Consider the following 19,097-nt stretch of genomic DNA (forward strand, 5'->3'; position numbering starts at 1 on the left):
GGAGGAATGGCGAGTGGGTGGGGTAAGAAAGGGGGATGGAACGAGGGTGAGAGGTTTCAGGACAAACGTCCACTCATTCCTCTCTGCATTGGAGAGGGATTTGTCCCCTGATTCAAGAGTTTAACTTCGTCCTCAAGCTGCTCCCCCTTTCTCCTTCACTTCCTCTCAACCTTCTCCAGCTCGTTCTCCATCTCACTGAGCTTGTCCAGGCAGGTGTGGCTCGATTTGGTGGAAGTTTGTCTTTTCCTGACTTCTTTCTTTATCAGTCTCTCCTTATCTTGGACCTCCTCCTGGAGGAGAACGTGCTCCTTTAGAGCCTCATGTCCAGTTTTGACTGCCTCCACCTTTCCGCTGCTCATTCCCTTCGTAGGAGTCGTCCCCAGCAGCAGTCTCGTCTCCAGCCTCTCACAGCCTGCCTGACTCTGATTCAGCTCCTTCTCTTGGAGCATGAGCACGGCCAAGCAATCAATGTATGTGTTGGTGCGGGTGCGTGTTCGCTCTGCCTCACTTTTGATGAGCTCGTTCTTGGTTTTGAGCTCATCCTCAAGCCTCCTCTGTTTCATCTTGAGCACAGCGACCTGTTACTTCAGAGCCTGCTTTTTTTCCTAATCGACCTCTCTTCGCTGCTCCGGCTTTTTTACAGGCTGAGCCGCTTCTGTTGCAGACTTGCCTCCACGCTCACACTTGGACTGACACTCGACCAAGCAGGTCCATGTAGGTTTTGCTGCGAGCCTTACGATTCTTGGTCTCTTTCTGTTAAAAATCATCCTCTCAGAGACGCCTTTCCTTCTTTTAGAGCCTTCAGTTAAGCGACGACTCTAAAGAGTTTTTCTATGAATCTCTTCTGAATGTCTAGTTTCTCCATGGTTGACAAGAAAGAGCAGATCTACCTCTTTATGAAGGTTTGCGGAAACTTGTGCTCATGTGAAAACAGATTTAATCAATAATTATTACTATTATTTATAGATATATTTATGTTAATGAAAATAGCAGCACCAGTTAATATCACCCTTGTTATTGTCATTATTCCAGCCAGTCTGACAGAGCGTTGGTATGACAGTTCACTTCTGTTCCTGCCCTCACTTTTTCAACTCGAAGTAAGGAATGTGTTATAGAATTGCAGTTTGCGTAGATGGCTTCTTCTCTTTTAACCTGCTATCACGGTTTGTAGAGATAAAAAGCTGAAGTTATTTCTCTTATACGCTGCAGCACCAAACAGTCAAATAATTGGCTTGGATTCAGAAAAACTCCAAGAGAAGGCAGAGACCGGGCAGAGAAACTGAAGCAGGGGATGATCTGCTATTAAACAGTTGTAGATCTGCTGTGATACTTCAGATTTCAAGGCAGATGAATGTAAACCACAGGAGGCTGTGACTAAACACTGCAGCTTATGGGCTTTTTAGCAGTTTGAAATGTGAACGCATGACTCATTATCTTTTGTCTTTTTCCCTCAAGGGAAGTTTTTTTGTGGAACTGATATTAGTAATGTTGTGTTTGCTATTGTGTGTCGTCATTTTCCTTCCAGATTTACTCTGGAAGGACAGGTTACTTCTCTGGGCCCTTAAAGGGATAGTTCACTAAAAAAGGAAAATGCTTTTGGAGTTTCGCCGCTAAATCCAGCAGTATGGAGGCACTTGATGTTTTTTGTCTGTTACTACGTTTGAAGAATTGGTCACCATTTACTTAAATTGTATTGGATTTGGCTGCAACCCCTGATTTAAAATAGATCTATCAATGCACCTCTCTACCATTGCAGGAGGAGGAGGTACAGAAGCAGTACAAGAAGATGGAGGACGAGAGGCGGGAGCTGCAGAGAAAGAAGGAGGAGTACCAGAAAGACCTGGAGAGGCTGAGGGACGCACAGAGGAAGCTGGAGAGGGACAGGGAGGCCGTGCAGCGGCAGTTCGACAAGATGGAGGAGCTCCGTCTGGCTGAGGTAAGCAGGGACACTTTGGAAATCATAACAATAATAATAATCATATGATTTGTTGCTCCCTGCCCCAGAACAGCCTCTTCGGTTGCCCCCTCTGCTGCAGAGGATCACTTACTGAACCGAGCCGGGAAGGATTCAGTGTTTTACTCAGTGGCACTTCAGTTGTTTTTTTATGGATGCCCATATTGGAGGCTCAAACTCAAGCACTCTTGGCGTGACACACAGCAGAGTTAAATATCTAAGTTTTTATGCCAAAACCACTTTCTTTTCTTCTGCCATTAAATCTTTTCTGGGAACATTTGAACTCATATTTAATACAAGATAGGCTTGCACAAACATTAAAATTAGCTTCTCTCTTCCATATTCATTTGCAGATGTAGACAACAGCTGTTTAATCTGTCTAATCTCCTTCTTTTACCTCCAGAGGACTCCCTCTACGACGTCTGATGAATCCCAGTTCCCCAGCAGCTCCCAGTCTCTGGAGCCGGACCTGCTGGAGCTCTCCTCCTCCTCCTCCTGCTCCCTGCCCAGGCTGCAGCCCCAGCAGTCCAAGCCCAAAGGAAAAGGCCTCAATCCCTTCACCTTATCCTCCAGCAATTCCAACCTCAAGGGCGACAACCAGATCTCGAAGAGCCTTCTGCAGCTGGCCAAGAGCAAGAGCAAAGAGGGGAAGGAGAAGAAGAAGAAGAAGGGCAAAGGAGGGAGTACACAGACGGCAGGTAGAGACTGAAACAGAGGGAGGGATAGGATGGATGTAGTGTGTTACATTGAGCGAGCAGTGTGTTCTGAGAAAAGAGGTGGCAAATAATTAGCCAAAATAGTAGGTGATGGCTTTAACGTTGACTTCTGGCAACAAAGTCTAAAAATTCTATAATTATTTGACTCTTGTTTCCGAAAATATTGCCTTTAAAAGTTTTATGAAATTGAATTTAGTTGTATTTGTATATTAAGACCAGTTTAGAGTGTCTGTGACATCTCACACAAGAAGTGCATTAAACCACAACAGAAGTGAGTGACGGTGGATGTTGACTGAAACGAGCAGAGTGACTTACTGCAGTCAAGGGAACTGTTGTGTGTGAAAAAAAAGTCAGGTCAGTTGCTGCTTAAACTCTGGTGCTTATCTATATGAATTGTTATGTTCCAGGTGCTCTGAAGAACACAAACTTTTTGTGTGCTCATAGCATCGGTAACACATCTAATAGACAAGCATCACATTTTAAGCAGCGATGGACTTGGACTCACTTCACCACAGTCAGTAACTCTGTTATTGATTGGATTGGACAATCAAACCTCTGGTTAGTGGACGACTCGCTCTCCCCCCTGAGCCACAGCCAGCCACAAAATTTCTCCTGACAAAGTTGAATGTGTCTGAAATTTTTGTTTGTTCTTAACTATGTGTAACAAAATCTATAAAATCATCAGAATTACACTTTCAATAAAGCATCTGTATCAAATCCACAGGACACACAGAGAAATATGACTTCACCGACCGTTTATCAGTTTATTCACTAGTAGCACAATTCACAGCTTGTACAGCTTCTCATTGACGTACAGTCTGCTCATGTGTTTTAAGGACACGTGGCTTCTGAGTGTCAGCTTACATTAATTTGCTTCTCTGTTCTCTTTATCTCATTGTAAATGTAACCGCAGCCCACGCTGCTGCACAGTTACAGCACAAAATCGGTACCACAAAGTCAGACTCTTCATTTAACCAGCTAACTTAGGGCTTAACTTTCTTTTATGCGAAGCTTAACAGAAAATCACCATGGTAACCTCTGCTGCTACCCGGTGATGGTAAAATCACCGGGTAAATCACCATGGTAACCTCTGCTGCATGCTCATCAGAGGATGATATCAAGTTGTGTCAACAGCCAAACTACTGACCAATCAAATCATTCAGCATAATGGTGAATGTCTACTTCATCATTATAGAACGACTGGTCACTGAAATACATTTTCTATATTGTAGAGTTTTAAATCTGGAACCAGGCCGACCAACTACACAATGAAATTGACCATCAAATATTTGATTCAGAGCAAGAGTATCATGACCAAAAAAAAGCAAAGTTACAAGACTGTACATAGTTATTCTAAGAGTTGAGGCCATACACCCTACTTATCCCATGACCAGTGTTGCCACAGTTACTTTGAAAAAGTAACGTAGTTACTTTACAGATTACTTGATTTTAAAAGTAACTAAGTTATATTACAAGATACTTTATTAGTTACATTCAGCAGCTGACGACAACACCCCCGCCGTCTCAACATAAAAATGACAGCCGGTTTTGCCAACACTCACTTTATTAAAAACCGCCAGAGGCCCCCCCTCCCCGCGCGAACGGAGGGTTCCCCCAGTAGGCGCCGTAGCTGAGGTGATCCGCAAGACGGGACCGACACGCGTCCAGAGTTGCCGCCGCCGACCGCCGTACCCGGCCCCCTCCAACCGGTCCCCGCCGACGGATACCGCCCCGCACAGTGACTTGGACAAGTAACTTTAATCTGATTACTGGTTTGGAAATAGTAACGCGTTAGATTACTCGTTACTGAAGAAAAGTGGTCAGATTAGAGTAACGCGCTACTAAGTAACGCGTTACTGGCATCACTGCCCATGACCATTGCAAACCCACAAGCTGTCCCTCACTAACACTGTATTCCAGTATGTGAGCTGACTTTTTGTGATTTTCACCTTCAAACTCTTTTTTTCATCTCTAAAAAGCACAGCATTTTAGAAATAGAACTCACCATCACTCTCTGATAGAAGTTATGTAATGCTGAACCATCTGATTGTAGCTGATGATATGATTTTCATGGTTGTGGTCAATATTTCCATGGTAACAGCGAGCTCCATGAATCAGAGACATCGCAATTACTCCTGAGGATTGTGGGTAGTGTAGTATTTCTCCTTGACATTTTCTCAAAACGCAGTAGATAGCTTGGGGTCTACAGTGGATGGTTAAAATATTATGGTTGATATTCTAAACCTGTTTTCAGAAGATGATACTTTCAGAACCACGCTGTTGAACTGTTTAGGAAAACTAAGTTTATCATTCCCACAGGATCCTAACAGGGATAAAAGAGGATTTAAATTATGGTGACAAATACTAAAAGATGTTCTGGTTTGAAAAAAGTGTTTTGAATAAACAGAGGAAGAGTTAATTTGAATGAATACATATTAAATTCTCAAGGATTTGTTTACTGAGAATAGTTTTGATGTTTTTTATATTCTTACTCTTACTCTTTGTACCGATCATTACAAATAAAGACAAATCCTTTTATAGAAGCAATGATCCACAAACTTGTTAAATATTTCAGATTGACCTAATCAAGCATTGACTACTACAAAAACTCTCCTCCTCTCTCCTGTCTGGAACTGTCAGAAATTATTCTATGCATTACATATTCATAATAGTTTGTGCATCATCAGACAAAGCAAATATAGTTTATTTTGTTTACTTGAGTGTTTCTGCAGCTGTTTCACTACCATGCACAACTATTTTTCTTTTTTTCCTGATTGTGAGCAGCTTGCTCATTTTCATGGTGATTTTCATTATAGAGAGAATAATGTGGATCAGCAGCACACACAAAGGAACAAGGATTTCTTTTTATTTGTTTTGAGTAAATCTTAGATAAATATGAAAGAATAAATACAATTCTGGATATGAGACTCTGGCTCACTGAGGTGGCTTCCGTCAACTCTTTAATGGAGCTCGATGACGGCGCTGTGAGCTCTGCTTAGGGTTCAATCAATTTGAAGCAGGTAGATGCTGCTCACTAAGCATCCCCAGAGAATGAACATTACACAAGAAGACAAGATTTGTCTCTTGGGACGATGACACTGACTCTACTCTTCTCCTTACAGACGCCCAGCACCGCCCCGAGCCTCCTCTTGATGGAGAGATCTTCTTTTGCTGAGAGAAATGGTACCTCCTCATCATCGTCATTATCATCATCACCATCACCATCAACCCATCATTCTACTCTGACATCCAGAGGAACATGTTCTTGTTAAGTAGTAACACACAGTGCTGCAGTGTACTACCAGGCTTTTCAGCACCTTTCAATTAACATTGAAGAGACTCATTGTTCACTTCTCTAAATTAGATCATATAACAGATTAACGTCACATGCAAAGGTTTTTAAAACAAACAGCGTTTTTTAGTTTCTGGAAAGAAGCATATTTTGGGGGATTCTGTTATCGTATGCAAATAGGCCCCACATTCACTCACAGCTTATTAAAATAGGAACCATGGATTAGCTGTGCACATTTAGATCCAAAAACCCTGTTTCCTTTTCCAAAAAAGTCATTATGATTTCTACATTTAGAAGAAAAATATGCTTTCGAGACAACTCACAGTGAAAATGTCTAACAGTGGGTTGCTTCAGCATCTCCACCAACTCTCCTGACTGCCTTGTCATGACTCTCCAGCCTCAGCCTTCTTTCAACAGTCCGTCCTGGCATCAACACCAAATCGCTGTTGATATAAGAATCATGGGGATTTAACCTCTCAAAAACAGACAAATCCAAGTGCAAGTTGAAACAGACGAATGTCAACGTAGCAGTGGAAACGCCTCTCAACTGATCACCTTCATCATTAATCATTAATGGCTCTAACCACTTCGCCCAAACTTTGTGTCCTAGCAACAGTTCCCCATGTTTGTTCCAGTGATTCTTTCCAAAGTGCTTCTGTATAAATCCACACTGAAAAAAGAAAAATGGAGCCTGACATTCCTTTACATGCAATTTGAAAAGCAGATGTGATTACCGGCTCTAACTTTGTTTCCAGCTTTTTAAGCGCTGATAACTTCAGCAGTCATTGACAATGATTTTATGCCATCAATCACGATCCTCTATGAGGTTTTAATTTATTCGAATCGTGGATATCTCCATTCTGGAGTGAAACCCTTCAGATGTACGTTTCTGTTTTTCCCAGACTTAACAGCAATGAAGGGATTGAGCCAAATCTGCCTGTGTCTAATGGCTCAATTCATATCTTTTAGTGTGTTGTAGAGCCTTGGACGGATATTAGCTTGATCCTCGCTTTATCTGCCTGTCAATGGGCTTTTATGCAGCCCTCATCTTTCATCTGAGCGCCGACAAGTGCAGGGTTTTCTTCATGTTTTTTAATTGCATGTGACTCTGCAGGTAGCATACTGATGGTGTCTCTCTGTTAAATAGTTTAACTTTCTCTTTCAATAGACTGGCTAGATGCTGGCTTGTGAAAAAGAGAAGGGACATTATCTAAAACCAACAGAATATGGTACCTGTTCCTGTTCCATGACGGTAATCATTTCAAATGAGTCAACACACATCAGTGTTGTTAAGCACTTTGGTCCTAACATGTTGACGTATTTTATCAGTATGAAAGATCTGCATTGTATACTACACAGTATAATAGAGTGCTCTGACGCTCGTGAAAAGCAACAATGATCCAAAGCAAGAAAATGTGATAAAATACTTTAAGGATGAAGCAGTTATTGTAGAATTTAAAAAGGGGCTTGTAGCTTTTGAGCTATTAATCGAAGGTGACTTGTCTGACCTGTTAATCATTTGAAGCCCCGCTGAGCCCGGAGTGGGCCAATCAACTACCTGCTGGACAGGTAGCAAATAAAAACATGATGGGGAAAAAAACCTGACTCTTTCCGTTGAATTACAGAGCAGCGTCAATGATCTGCTTCTTTTCTGCCTCTTTTGTCTCATGTTTAAGTGCTGATTGTTAACTCGCTGTCCGTGCTGAGGATTTTACTTCACGTCCAGGCAGTTTATTATAGTGTGTCTTCTAAGAGGCTTACAGGGCCGGCCAATTAGTTGCTTCATGTCTTTTGTTTATGGCTTTGGTGTAATCCTTCCAAAGAAACAGAGGAATGGGCTTCTCTTTTCCTCTGTTGCTTTCAGTGTCATTTGACCACTAGGGAGCACTGCACCTTTGACTAAATGAGACCTGTCTCTTACACAACAATAACAACTAAAAGTGTTTTTTTCTTTATTCTCTTTTTTTATATTCTCCCTACTATGCAAAATTGACATATTTTTCTCAGCGGGTCATTGCCATACAGAGATAATGTGATGAGCGTGGGCTCTCACATTCTGACATTTTCCCCACGGCATTTATAATTGACTGCAGAAACAAATAAGTTGTCAGAGATTGTAATTGGTTATTCAGTGAAACCAGTCAGCAGCAGCTTTAATGTGGGGGGGAGGGGGGAAGCTCTAACGGTTGGAGGGAGCGACCGGGCAGAACCACAAACCTCTCTCTGTAAGGGACAATCAGCAGACGCGAGTCAGGAAAATGAACTCCTTCCCCGATGATGATAGGCCTGTCCATGAGATGAGTGTGTCCATCAGGTGAACCCTGCCTAGCCTTAAATCTTAACAATAAAATGCACTAGAGTAGAAACTAGCATCTTCTCAGGAAAGAGAGGAGAGCTTTTATACCTCGGCTTTGAAACGAAGGAAATGTTTGTACTATACAAATAAAATGGTACAAAACTGTTTTATTCTCAACATTGTAAAAAAAAAGGGCAAATGTGTAAATATGATTTCTGTATAAAACAAATCAAATGTAAAAAAATTGAATTGTTCCATTTGTGATTTAATGCAACATTTTGTAAGAATGTTTTATTTATGTTTTATTCTCACCCTTTGGGTGATAAACAATGTAAAGTCACATTTCACTCATAATAAAAAAATAATAATGAACATTTTAAAACGGGTTGTTTCATCATTTGTCTCCTGTAATCCAGTAATCTTATTCTAATTTAATTGCTGCATAAGTAATACTTAATATATTGTAATCTAGTCTTGTTGACTCAAAGCGCTTAACAGAACAGTTTATTGCAATTCGCACACTGATTCCTACTGTCTATTTATGGAATTTTTCTCCATAAGGGGCAATTCTGGGTTCAGTATCTTGCCCAGGGTCACTTCGGCATGCAGATGGGGAAGACCGGGATCGAACCGTCGACCTTCTTGGTAGAGGACAACCCCGTCAGCCACAGCCGCCATTACAATGTGTTCAAGATGTTTCGTGCTTAAATTCACTTTGTGATACATTACTCACAAGCATCATATATATAATCTATCTAAACCTTTGGAGGTTTACCTGGAACCCCCAACTGGGAGGAGACCCCAGGGTAGACCCAGAACTTGCTGGAGAGATTAGATATCCCATCAGGCCTTGGAACACCTCAGGAATCCCCCAGGAAGAGCTGGAAAGTGTGGCCAGGGAGAGGGACCTCTGGGATACCCTACCAGCTACATCAACATCCTGAGCCCAGGATAAGTGGAAGACAATGAATGAATGGTATTGAGTTTGTTTATTCTAACCCACACTGCCTTTAGATTCCCAGAGATACACCAACAGTGGTTGAAACATTGTCAAGGGAGAAAGGTCATGTCTGTGTCAAATGCAGTCAATGACCAAAAATACAAGACTCCCTTCATGGATTTGATAAAGAGTCCATAATTGTTGCCAAGCCTTTACAGAGTGCTTATTTCTGCCACATGTACAGGACATAGCAGGGATTTAAATAAAGTTAACTCCGGCACTGATAAGCTGTCATGAACAGTGAGTAGTCCTCTATATCCCTGTCCTGGAAATGTTCAGACCTTCATGTGTGGTGTTGGTCATTAAACACAAGCTACAGAGCCTGTTAGGAGCATCCCCTCCCTCTGGGTTGGTTCCAGCTCATTTGATTTTAATGTCTCTTTTGATAGTAACCTGATTATCTTCTCTATATCATTATCTTTATCCTTTAGAAGGATTGGCACTTTTTAAACTTTTCTCAAATCTAAGGAACCAAAAAATCAAGAAAGGTATTTGGAGATAAATTTATAATACAAATAATCTGTAGTGTCAGTTATATATCTTATTGTCTTGATTATCTTTGATTTAAGAAGATTTAAGGCAATGTTTTTCAAACTGAAACGATCAGTTATTGTCAGTTTGAAAACATATTTTCACAAGATAAATTCCATATAAAATGCAACATGTATGTCTGTGTTGTGACATCCCTGCTATCACTCATCAACTCATGTAATCACAGTCTTAAAACTGTGACAAACCTGGGGACCTGGGGTAGTTGCACAGATCGTCAATTGGTGCCGTTATTCTGATCTGTAGTCTACACACGTGTTTCCTGTCTTTTGTGTTTTGGATGCCTTATTAAAAACAACTCTTCTCGTGAATCCACTGTTTGTGTTTCAGAACCAATTAAATTGCTATCATTCACTCATGTAAATGGTTGGATTTCCTGTTCCCATAAGAGGCCGTGCTGCCGTTGGAGCACCACTGCCAGAGGAGAAGGCAGACAACCATCTTGATGGATTGACAGGAGTGCGGGCGCACAGCAGCATTCGTACCTGCTGATAGATAAAGAAGCAGCTGCACTAATCTCTACGCTCTTCTCAGCAGACAGTGCTCTGCCTGCTCACCCTGCAGTTCTACAACATTCTCTCCCCCCCCCCCCCCCCCCCCGTAACTGTAGGATCTTGTACATCAAGCCAAATTCATCACTATCCCATCGCTGCCCAATGCTGCCCAGCTCTAACTTATCAGTTGAACTGTGGGATTTCTTTTCAACCCTTTCAAAGTATTTCTCCATCCTGCTCATTCACCATAAAAAAAAACACAGAGGAAACGTGATAAGACCAAACAAGGATTCAGCAGCTTGATAGGAAGCAGAGTAAACTGTTTCTCTGAGCAAAACACTGTAAAAGCTCTCTTATCTCCATTTGGATTATTCCCAAGAATAGAAGTTGTATAGCCGTAAAGTTATGAGTGAGATTCAACGACAGTTAGTTATTCTCATCGGCTCCTGGTTTTCATGGTGATTCTGAGACAAACAGGGCAAGCTGGTTTTGCAAACTGACAAACAGAGCGTGTGAGACAGAGGGAATGTAATTATTACAAATTAAAAACCAACACAACATGTCCAAGAAGAATAAAAGACTGTGAGTGCTTCCTCAGCTGATAAGTCTGTAATGCTTCAGTCAATAATGATAAACATTTGCGGACTCATATTACACTCAGATTTATTAATTATCTGCTGTAAGATATGATTTGACATTGTTGATCTAATTATTGTTGAATCACAAGTCACTAAATCTGTCCAATTTGTAGCTGGAGAACAGCTCTGAATTAAATGAGGCTGTAACAGTGACTCACCCAGTGTTAAAGCTTCACGTTAGCAGGTCAAAAATCAGATCATTAATTCATTAGTCCTACTCATACACTGTTTACAAAGATGACATGTATAAATATGTAAACATTGACACACTCTCCATTATGTTAAAAACTGTCTCTTCTAATCGTGTCTAAATGCTGTTATTTTGTTGATGCGTTCAGTTACACGTGGCATCTACTGTCTGCCCGACCTAGGAGGGGGGTCCCTCACATGTGGCTCTCTCTGAGGGCTCTACGTTTTGGTTTTGTTCCCCTGTTAACAGGGCTTGTTCTGGTGGTTTTTCCTCACTCTTGTTGAGGTTGAGGACAGAGGATGTCGCACCTTGTTCAGCCCTAGGAGACAAATTGTGATTCGTGACTATCAGCTATTCAAATAAAATGTGACTGATTGATTGACATGGACCAAATGAAAAAGTTAAATGTAAATCTTTTCTCTCTTTAAAGTTTGTTTTAGGTATTTCTTATCACACTGCTATTGAACAAAGTGTTCACCACCTCCTCATAGGGCCCTTCCTAATCAGTTCGTCCATTCCGACATTCAGTAGAAGTGAAGGCCATTGGGAACACCACCACTTTATATCACTATTCCACATAAGGCAATTAAACAATACCAGTAGATACATCTCATCAATGGCAACGTAACATAAGATAAGTTGAATAGATTGCCTATGCATTGTGCACTGAGGAGGTATATCACAGAAGATATATATCTTGATGTCAATTTTTTTGGGGGGGGACTTGTGGGTAGCAGAAAGAAGTTGTTGACAGACCACCAGCTAACTTATGGCACCTTTAACATTGAGAGTTGCCTTATTTTGAGCAGGCAAGAGCCACAGTAGATTATTTTTTGGCCGGCTGATAAATAGAAGCCTGATATTAACCCTTGTGCTTTTTATCTCTTGGTTTATGGCTTTCAGCTCCATCAGGGAGACGTCTAGTTCTTTGGCTGCTACTAGCTTGAGCTATTTGCTAACTACTACAATTATTTCAAAGACGGTTTCTGTTAAAATGCAAATCCTTCCAGGTTTTAATTTCTTATTTGATATGAAAACAGGGTGAAATGTCCTGATTGACAGCTGAAACTGACTTGTGATTAGTCGAGAGCACACATATAGGCTGAATTTAATTTTCGCAGCTCGATCTCTACTGCACAGACTCCAAATGTTCAAGATGGCAGCGTTCATACCTGCGATTGGATTTGGCTTCATTTCTGGATAGTGGGAGGAAGTGGGGATGGTGTCGTCAATCTTTATTTACAGTCTGTGGTCTGTCATTAATTGCGGCAGTTGGGGTACAGGTTGTGTAGCTACTACTGTTTTTTCCATTGAAAATAACATCAGTAGTCTAGGATGATGGTGACAGTAAACCTAAAAAGTAGAGGCGTGGGCACAAACCAAATGGACTGAAAGAAACTGAATTGTCATTTAAAAAAATGACACTTTATGATATATTGTTCTGTACATTTTCTTTATATTATATTGGATGATTTGATCCAGCTAATAATGCCACTCTAATAAGTCAAATTGAAATGGGTAGCTGTCACTGGTATAAAGCTTGACTGGTTTCACTCATACTGGCTTGTTCAGGAGATTTCGTACTTAACTGGAATGTAGGGTAATTTGTTACTATAGCAAATTGTATTATGTTCTCTTCTAATGCTGTTATGGTAAGTTTTGCATGGTTTTAGGTGGAATAAGACATTTTTGAATGTTAACTCAAACTCAAAATGGATGCCTGTGGTGCATGGGCACTAGTGCCCCCTGTTGCTGATTGGCTGGAATAGTGATGTGTGTCCTCCAGTGCCGCTCTCGACAGGCCCAACTTGTTTTTCTTTTCCCCTGCCAACACTATTCTCATCTGCTTTGGGGGGAAAGATAATCAGGATCATTGTCTGGAGCATCCTATGATAAGATGTTGTTCTTGGTGAAATCTGGTCTCTGGGGACCTTTGTCCTCATCTGAGGTCAAAAAGCAAAACCTGGCTATTATTTTCATGGTCTGCAATAGGTGCTCTGAGCTGTGACTATAAAGCCATATCCCTCTGTTTGGGACTTCCATATAAAAGGTAAGGCAAGTTTGATTTATGTAGCACAGTGTATACAGAGGAAATTATATTCTATTAAAATACAGAAATACGAGAAGATGAATAAGAAGTATGAATGCATTTAAAATAACCGAAACAATAAAATGCACATAAAATACATGATAAAACCCACTGTGTTGGTCTTGAGACATGCCAGCTATTTATTGCTGGAAAAAGAAGTGGAATCAATTTCTATGTTCTTTCATTGTGGCTTTTCTATCAATATATTATTGACTTAGGACTGTGGGTACCATTTCTAGTAGTCCATCTCAATGTCCCAAATAAAAGTTTGGCAAGTTTTGAATACAAATCCTTGTCTTGAAGTTTAGAACTTTTACCTGCTAAAAGGTTTCATGTTTAGAGCTGACTCTAGGAGTCCAGCTTCTTCATGACCGTGAATAGGAATAAGAGCCTAGCATGAATAATGAATAACAGCAGAATAGGCTCCCTCACATCGCTGCTTCCTCTTAGGAATCATAAGGTGAAGTCAAAGAGTCCTATTTGAGTATCAGCAGCAGAGCTTTTATACAGTATCTGCGTCACAGTTGCAATGAACTACAGAGTACAGCCTTCCATTGGATATTTGCAGAATGCTGAGCAGATAATATTCCAGTTGTCCGGGAGGTTCGGGGGAAATCACGGCTGTGTCTGTGCCACAGTGGGGAGAGGGGCTGCAGCGAGGATGGAGGGCGGCTGGAGACGATGCCACGTCCTCCATCTTGCTCAGAGATGTGAGGATGATTTAGGAGGCTTGTCTTTGCCAGGGTGTCGAGAGAGGGAGCGGGGTCGAGCAATCCTATTACTCCTCAGTGACCCTGCCCTAATGCTAGTGCATGAACACACACACACCAAGCACACACACACATCTCCAGTGTCTCACACAGCAGCAAGTCAAGAAGTCCTTACCACACCTGAAGACCACACAAAAAGCAGGAGGTAAAATACTTGCTCAAACCAGAATACGGGGCCTCCCTACACAAATGAATACACCGGATAAAAATTCACAATTGATAATAATTATGTCGAACTCTCCTGCACTCAGTGTTTAAGTGAAAGGAATGGGTAATGTGTAAAGGTTGTATGATGGAAATGCAACATTTGATAAATTAAATAAAATTTGGAACAGACGCTCAGTAGACTTTGGTGATAACCTAACGTTGGTGATCACCTAACCTTTCCCTCAGTGCCACCATGAGGTTGAAATTTGTTGCTTTGAGTGAAATATCTTAACTACTATTGACTTAATTGCCATGAAATATATCTAAGGCAATGGTCGCTAACCCATGTGTGTCTCTCTCAAGTTGAATTGGTGATCACTACAGCTGATCTAGGACCAGCAACATTTCAAAATGGGTCCAGGACTTTGGTTTATGACCTGTAAATCTAATTCCTTTCATCCTCAGCTGTATGTTCTGCTTTGTGCTAATCAGGAAATGTTGGCATTCTAATGGAAAATGTTTCATCAAGATCCATACAAATATTCTTTGAGAAAGCAACAATAAAAGTTGAAAAATCTAGAAATTATAAAGAAAAGAACAAATCTGTATCTGCCATTTTATCTGCATCGACATCTAGTACAGCATTCAATTGGTTCTTCCTCGGCTCATGCCCCATAACATATCATAGAAGTTGGTTGATCTATTTTCGAGAAATCCTAAATATAAACGCACATGAAAACACAACCTCCAAAATAATTTTAAGTTCTTCCACTAACTGATAAGATATCACGTGACATGGTGTCAGAATATCAGACTCTCTGGAGCACAGTGTAACATAGATGGCCATTGTTGGTAATAGACAATTTTTTATAAGGTAATATGAGTCCTGTTGATTTGCAGGTGTCTGTGATTTTTAATAATCTACTGCACCACATTTGCAATCCCTTTAAACAATAAACTAGCCATACATTTATTTCTGTAAATGTAGAAAAACTATCAATGTGTCATTCAAGTCATGAATTATAGTTTCCCACATAATAGGATATGGCTGATCAAAACCAATTTTTTTTCTTCTAAATGTTACTGAATTGGATCACTGTTCCACTCCAGATACCAAGGCAGGATTAAAACGATAGGAATATATTAGCCTTTTTCAAAAAGGATGAAGGCAACAGGTGCAGGTGAAGCTGGAGGTGGTGGAGGAAGAGTCCCCTCCTGTTGCTGTAGCAGCAGATGAGTCAGGACTCAAGCTGGTGAAGAGGAGGCCTTTTCTGCTCCTAGTTAGTGGTTCTCAAACGTTTTTGTCACAAGGGACAACACTTGAGAAAACACAGTTCCGAGGCTCACATTTACATACGATTATAGCTTTTTTGAATTACCATAAAAACAACTAATTCTAAGGAGCACCAGTGTGTCATGGAAGAGACCAACTATGGTGCAACAGACAGAGAGAGAGAGAACTTGAAAGAGCAACAAAATCACAAAGATGAAGGGAGATGATGTTATCAGACCACAGAATCCACTGATTACACTGCAGTGAGTAAGAAACAGCAATATAATGCTGATCAATGTACATGTGTTTGATACTGGCCTGTAGCCGCTTTAACTGGGGTTGCTAGTGAGTCCATATGGAATAATGATTATTGCTGTCTGTTTAGCCCTATGGGATGGAACAGTTCATTAACGGAGTGTTCCAATAACTTACATTAGATGTTTAGAATCAAAATATAAAAGAGATTTGGTTTGTGGTTGCTATACACTGATTTCTTCTTCCTATGATCAGGAGAGAACAGGAGGAGAGAGAGTGGAGGGGATGAGGAGCGTGACAGACAGATGAGGAGGCACCAAAAGAGCTACTGAGGAGGTGAAGAGTGTCAGACAGACAGATGGTGAGTTAAATGTCCCAGTGCTGTACCAACGGGATTATTCTGGGGGGGTCGTGACTCGAAAAGGTTGAGACTCACTGAACTAGAGCACTGTCACAGACACATGGGTACCAGCCCCACCCATTTAGCAGACACACAATCACAAAGTACACTAGTAAACACACAACCTCAGAGCCACACATCCGACAGGTACAGCGAGACAGACGTGCATCCATGTTGAGATTGTCTGGGGATCTCATATTTGCCAGTTGGTGTAGCGTGTTGCCCTGGTAACAGATACCCTGTCTCATTTAAAGAAGCTCTCGATGACCCTCGCGCATCTTATGTAGCTGTGATCAACACGTTTGCTTGTATTACATCAACTCCCGACAGGTTTCATCACACGGAGAAGTCAGGGAGGAAAAATAAAACCTTTGTTGTTCTTTTTACTGTATGTAGCGCTTGGCGATATGACTACAAATAAAATATCACGATTATTTACAACTTTGCCTCGATTAATGAACAATCATTTTATGCCTTTCCTATTGATGCGTGACGGGTGAACTGCGGGTGAAAAAAGGTTGCACTTCTTTTTCAATGTGTTTATATACGTGTCTCAAACTTTTCGAGCGAATCAAACAAACACAAAGTAAACTTCAAGGACTTTGCTTGTCCTAGTAACTGCTTGGGAGTGAGAAGGGAAGACATGCAGCTTGGTCATGCGGCACAGTGCAAGGTACCCGGTCCACCGCAGCAAAATGAATGTAGCAGAAACCCGACAGATTGTGATTGCAGGCCTTGGAAAAGATGTTGAACCCCCAATAGCCCCTCATACACGCTTTGGAAAAAATTGTTAAACGATACGTAATGTGCTGCTTCCTCTTATTGAGCTAATTAAGGCTTGAACCTGCTCATTGCCGTTTACGTCTTTGTTTGGATTTGTTTTTCTTTATTAAATTGAGATAAATGCTTTATTAAATAACGGTAATAACTATTTGAAGTTATTGTATCCACCAATGTGTTTGTGTTTATTGTCCACATATTCAGTCAGTGCCCAACATTCAAACCTTACATGTTAACTGTTCAAAGTCAATGAGCTCTCTCAAATTAGTTTGGCAAAATTCAGACAATAAAATTCATGACATGGAATATTAAGCTGAACATCTGGGATAGCAAGGTAAGCTGTTGAGCTTTAAGTACACAGTAGTGACAACGAATTTAGGTCTTCAGTGGCTTATAAGATTCAAATCTTTATGGCCATTATTTTCCTCTTTACAATTCCACTGTGCTCCATGTTATCCTACAATTACACTAAGACTAGGAGCCGGCCTATCACAGTCATCCACTGTGAAATGACACCAGAGCAACTAGTTGTTACATCATGGCTTGCTCTTGATCCTTTTCTCTTTTTTTTTATTGTCCACAGTACAAAACACTTCTTGAAGACAAACTGCTTAATATAAGTTTTTTTAAAAGCATCCAATTGGAGGCTGCACTTTTGCAAGCTAGAGCTAAATAAAAGAACAGAGGCCTCAACCCCCAGGATATGATTGTGAAGATCTGATTGGCAAGATGGAGGAAATGTCAGCAAGCCTTATAAAGGGCAGCGATGAGTCACCTTCCTTAGATCTACATCATCTCCACAACTATTCGAACTTTGTCTCCTCTTTCCCAAAAAGGATGTGGTAATAGTTATCAGGGCTCAACACTTAGTTTATAAGGTCCCAAAAAGGTTTGGGACAGACAGAGCTCAATCCCTGGGAAACCTACGGGATGAACAGGAATTTTTTATGCATGGATGTATAATGATTGTTTTCGACAGAATGGTTGTAGAAATAAAAAAGATGTTGAAACTGTTCATCAAAGCCTACTTCATGGCTAAAGAGGAGGCCACCTTTACCATTTTCCCCAAGCTGGTGGCTCTCCAGCACACAAATGGACTGGTCCTTGGCAATAGCAATGAGCAAGCATGCTGCATGTTCATCACAGCCATTGGTTCATGCTTCATTAAGGAGCTTCACAAAAATCTGCAGCCAGGTTCTTCTCTTACTCGTCTGACTCTTCAGAGGACTGATCAGTGAAGGACCAGGAGATAATCTACAGCACCTTCCTCCAGAATAGCAAACCAATGAACCAGCTCTTCCAGATTGTTAACCTGGAACATGCCCATAGCCAGCATGGGATCTTGAAAGCCATACTGGCTGGACTGTTGGTGTGGGAGAAAATATCCTTAGTTTTTATCTAGCCACTAACAAGGTAAAGAAACATCCTTGATGTGGGGACAGTTTCATTCACTTTGGAACAGTTACAATTGTTTTTCAGTAGAGGTTCAGAGATGGTGGTGAAAAACGTTAGTCTGGAGCCCTGAGTAATTATAGACTAAAAGTTCTTCTAACAGAAAAACTGTCATCTCCAGCAATTAATACATTTGTTACATGTAATGTTTTATTTTTGGCTCCAGGGAATGAAGGCATACAGTGGCCAAGTGTCCTGTTAAGGCAATGAGCTTTTTAATTAAATCAGGATAACACAGTCTCATAGCCTCCAACATAATTGTTTTCCTATGACAGTGTGCCTGGAATACAAAACTCATCTTCACAATCACCAGAAATGATGTAGATGCAGCGTAGTCTACCTAAACACAACATGTGTCTGCACTTTATGATTTCAGACTCTCCATAGATAACTGTGAAATAGGATTGTTTATCTTTATTTACCTGTGTAGTAATGCCAATATAAAGAATCTGTAGGCGAGGGACACATCTTTGCTGATAGAAGCCTCTGGTTTTCTGGTTTGACCAATCACGTTTGCGCCGGCTTTGGCTGCCTCCATGGAAACGGTCTGTGTGGAGAGCAAAAGAGATGGAACACATTCACTACAATGCATCAGCTAGCAGCCTTTAATTCATCTGCATTCATATGCCGTTTTTCTGTTTACAGAGATTAGCCAAAATGTCATCTGAAATTTGAAAGCCTACAAAAAGTATCACTGTTTGTGTTTTTATTTGAAGAAATATTTGACTTGTGTGATAAAATAAAGGATTGGGACTGTAAACAATTTACAGCCAACGGAACACAGAGTCTTGGCCCGGATATC

At 40.9% G+C, this 19,097-nt stretch overlaps 1 protein-coding gene across 7 annotated transcripts in view; it reads left to right on the forward strand.

Moving 5' to 3' along the window:
• Positions 1-8,640, forward strand: part of LOC133954971 (A-kinase anchor protein 13) — a 110,641-nt gene extending 102,001 nt beyond the window's left edge. For all 7 annotated transcript variants that reach the window (XM_062389610.1, XM_062389594.1, XM_062389633.1 and 4 more), the window contains 3 exons: positions 1,757-1,936; positions 2,358-2,652; positions 5,793-8,640. In XM_062389610.1, coding sequence (XP_062245594.1) covers positions 1,757-1,936; positions 2,358-2,652; positions 5,793-5,845 — 528 coding nt within the window. In that variant the 3' untranslated portion in view covers positions 5,846-8,640. The remainder of the gene's footprint in view (positions 1-1,756; positions 1,937-2,357; positions 2,653-5,792) is intronic.
• Positions 8,641-19,097: the final 10,457 nt, after the last annotated feature.

Source organism: Platichthys flesus, chromosome 1 (assembly GCF_949316205.1).
Source record: "Platichthys flesus chromosome 1, fPlaFle2.1, whole genome shotgun sequence".
NCBI lineage: Eukaryota > Metazoa > Chordata > Actinopteri > Pleuronectiformes > Pleuronectidae > Platichthys > Platichthys flesus.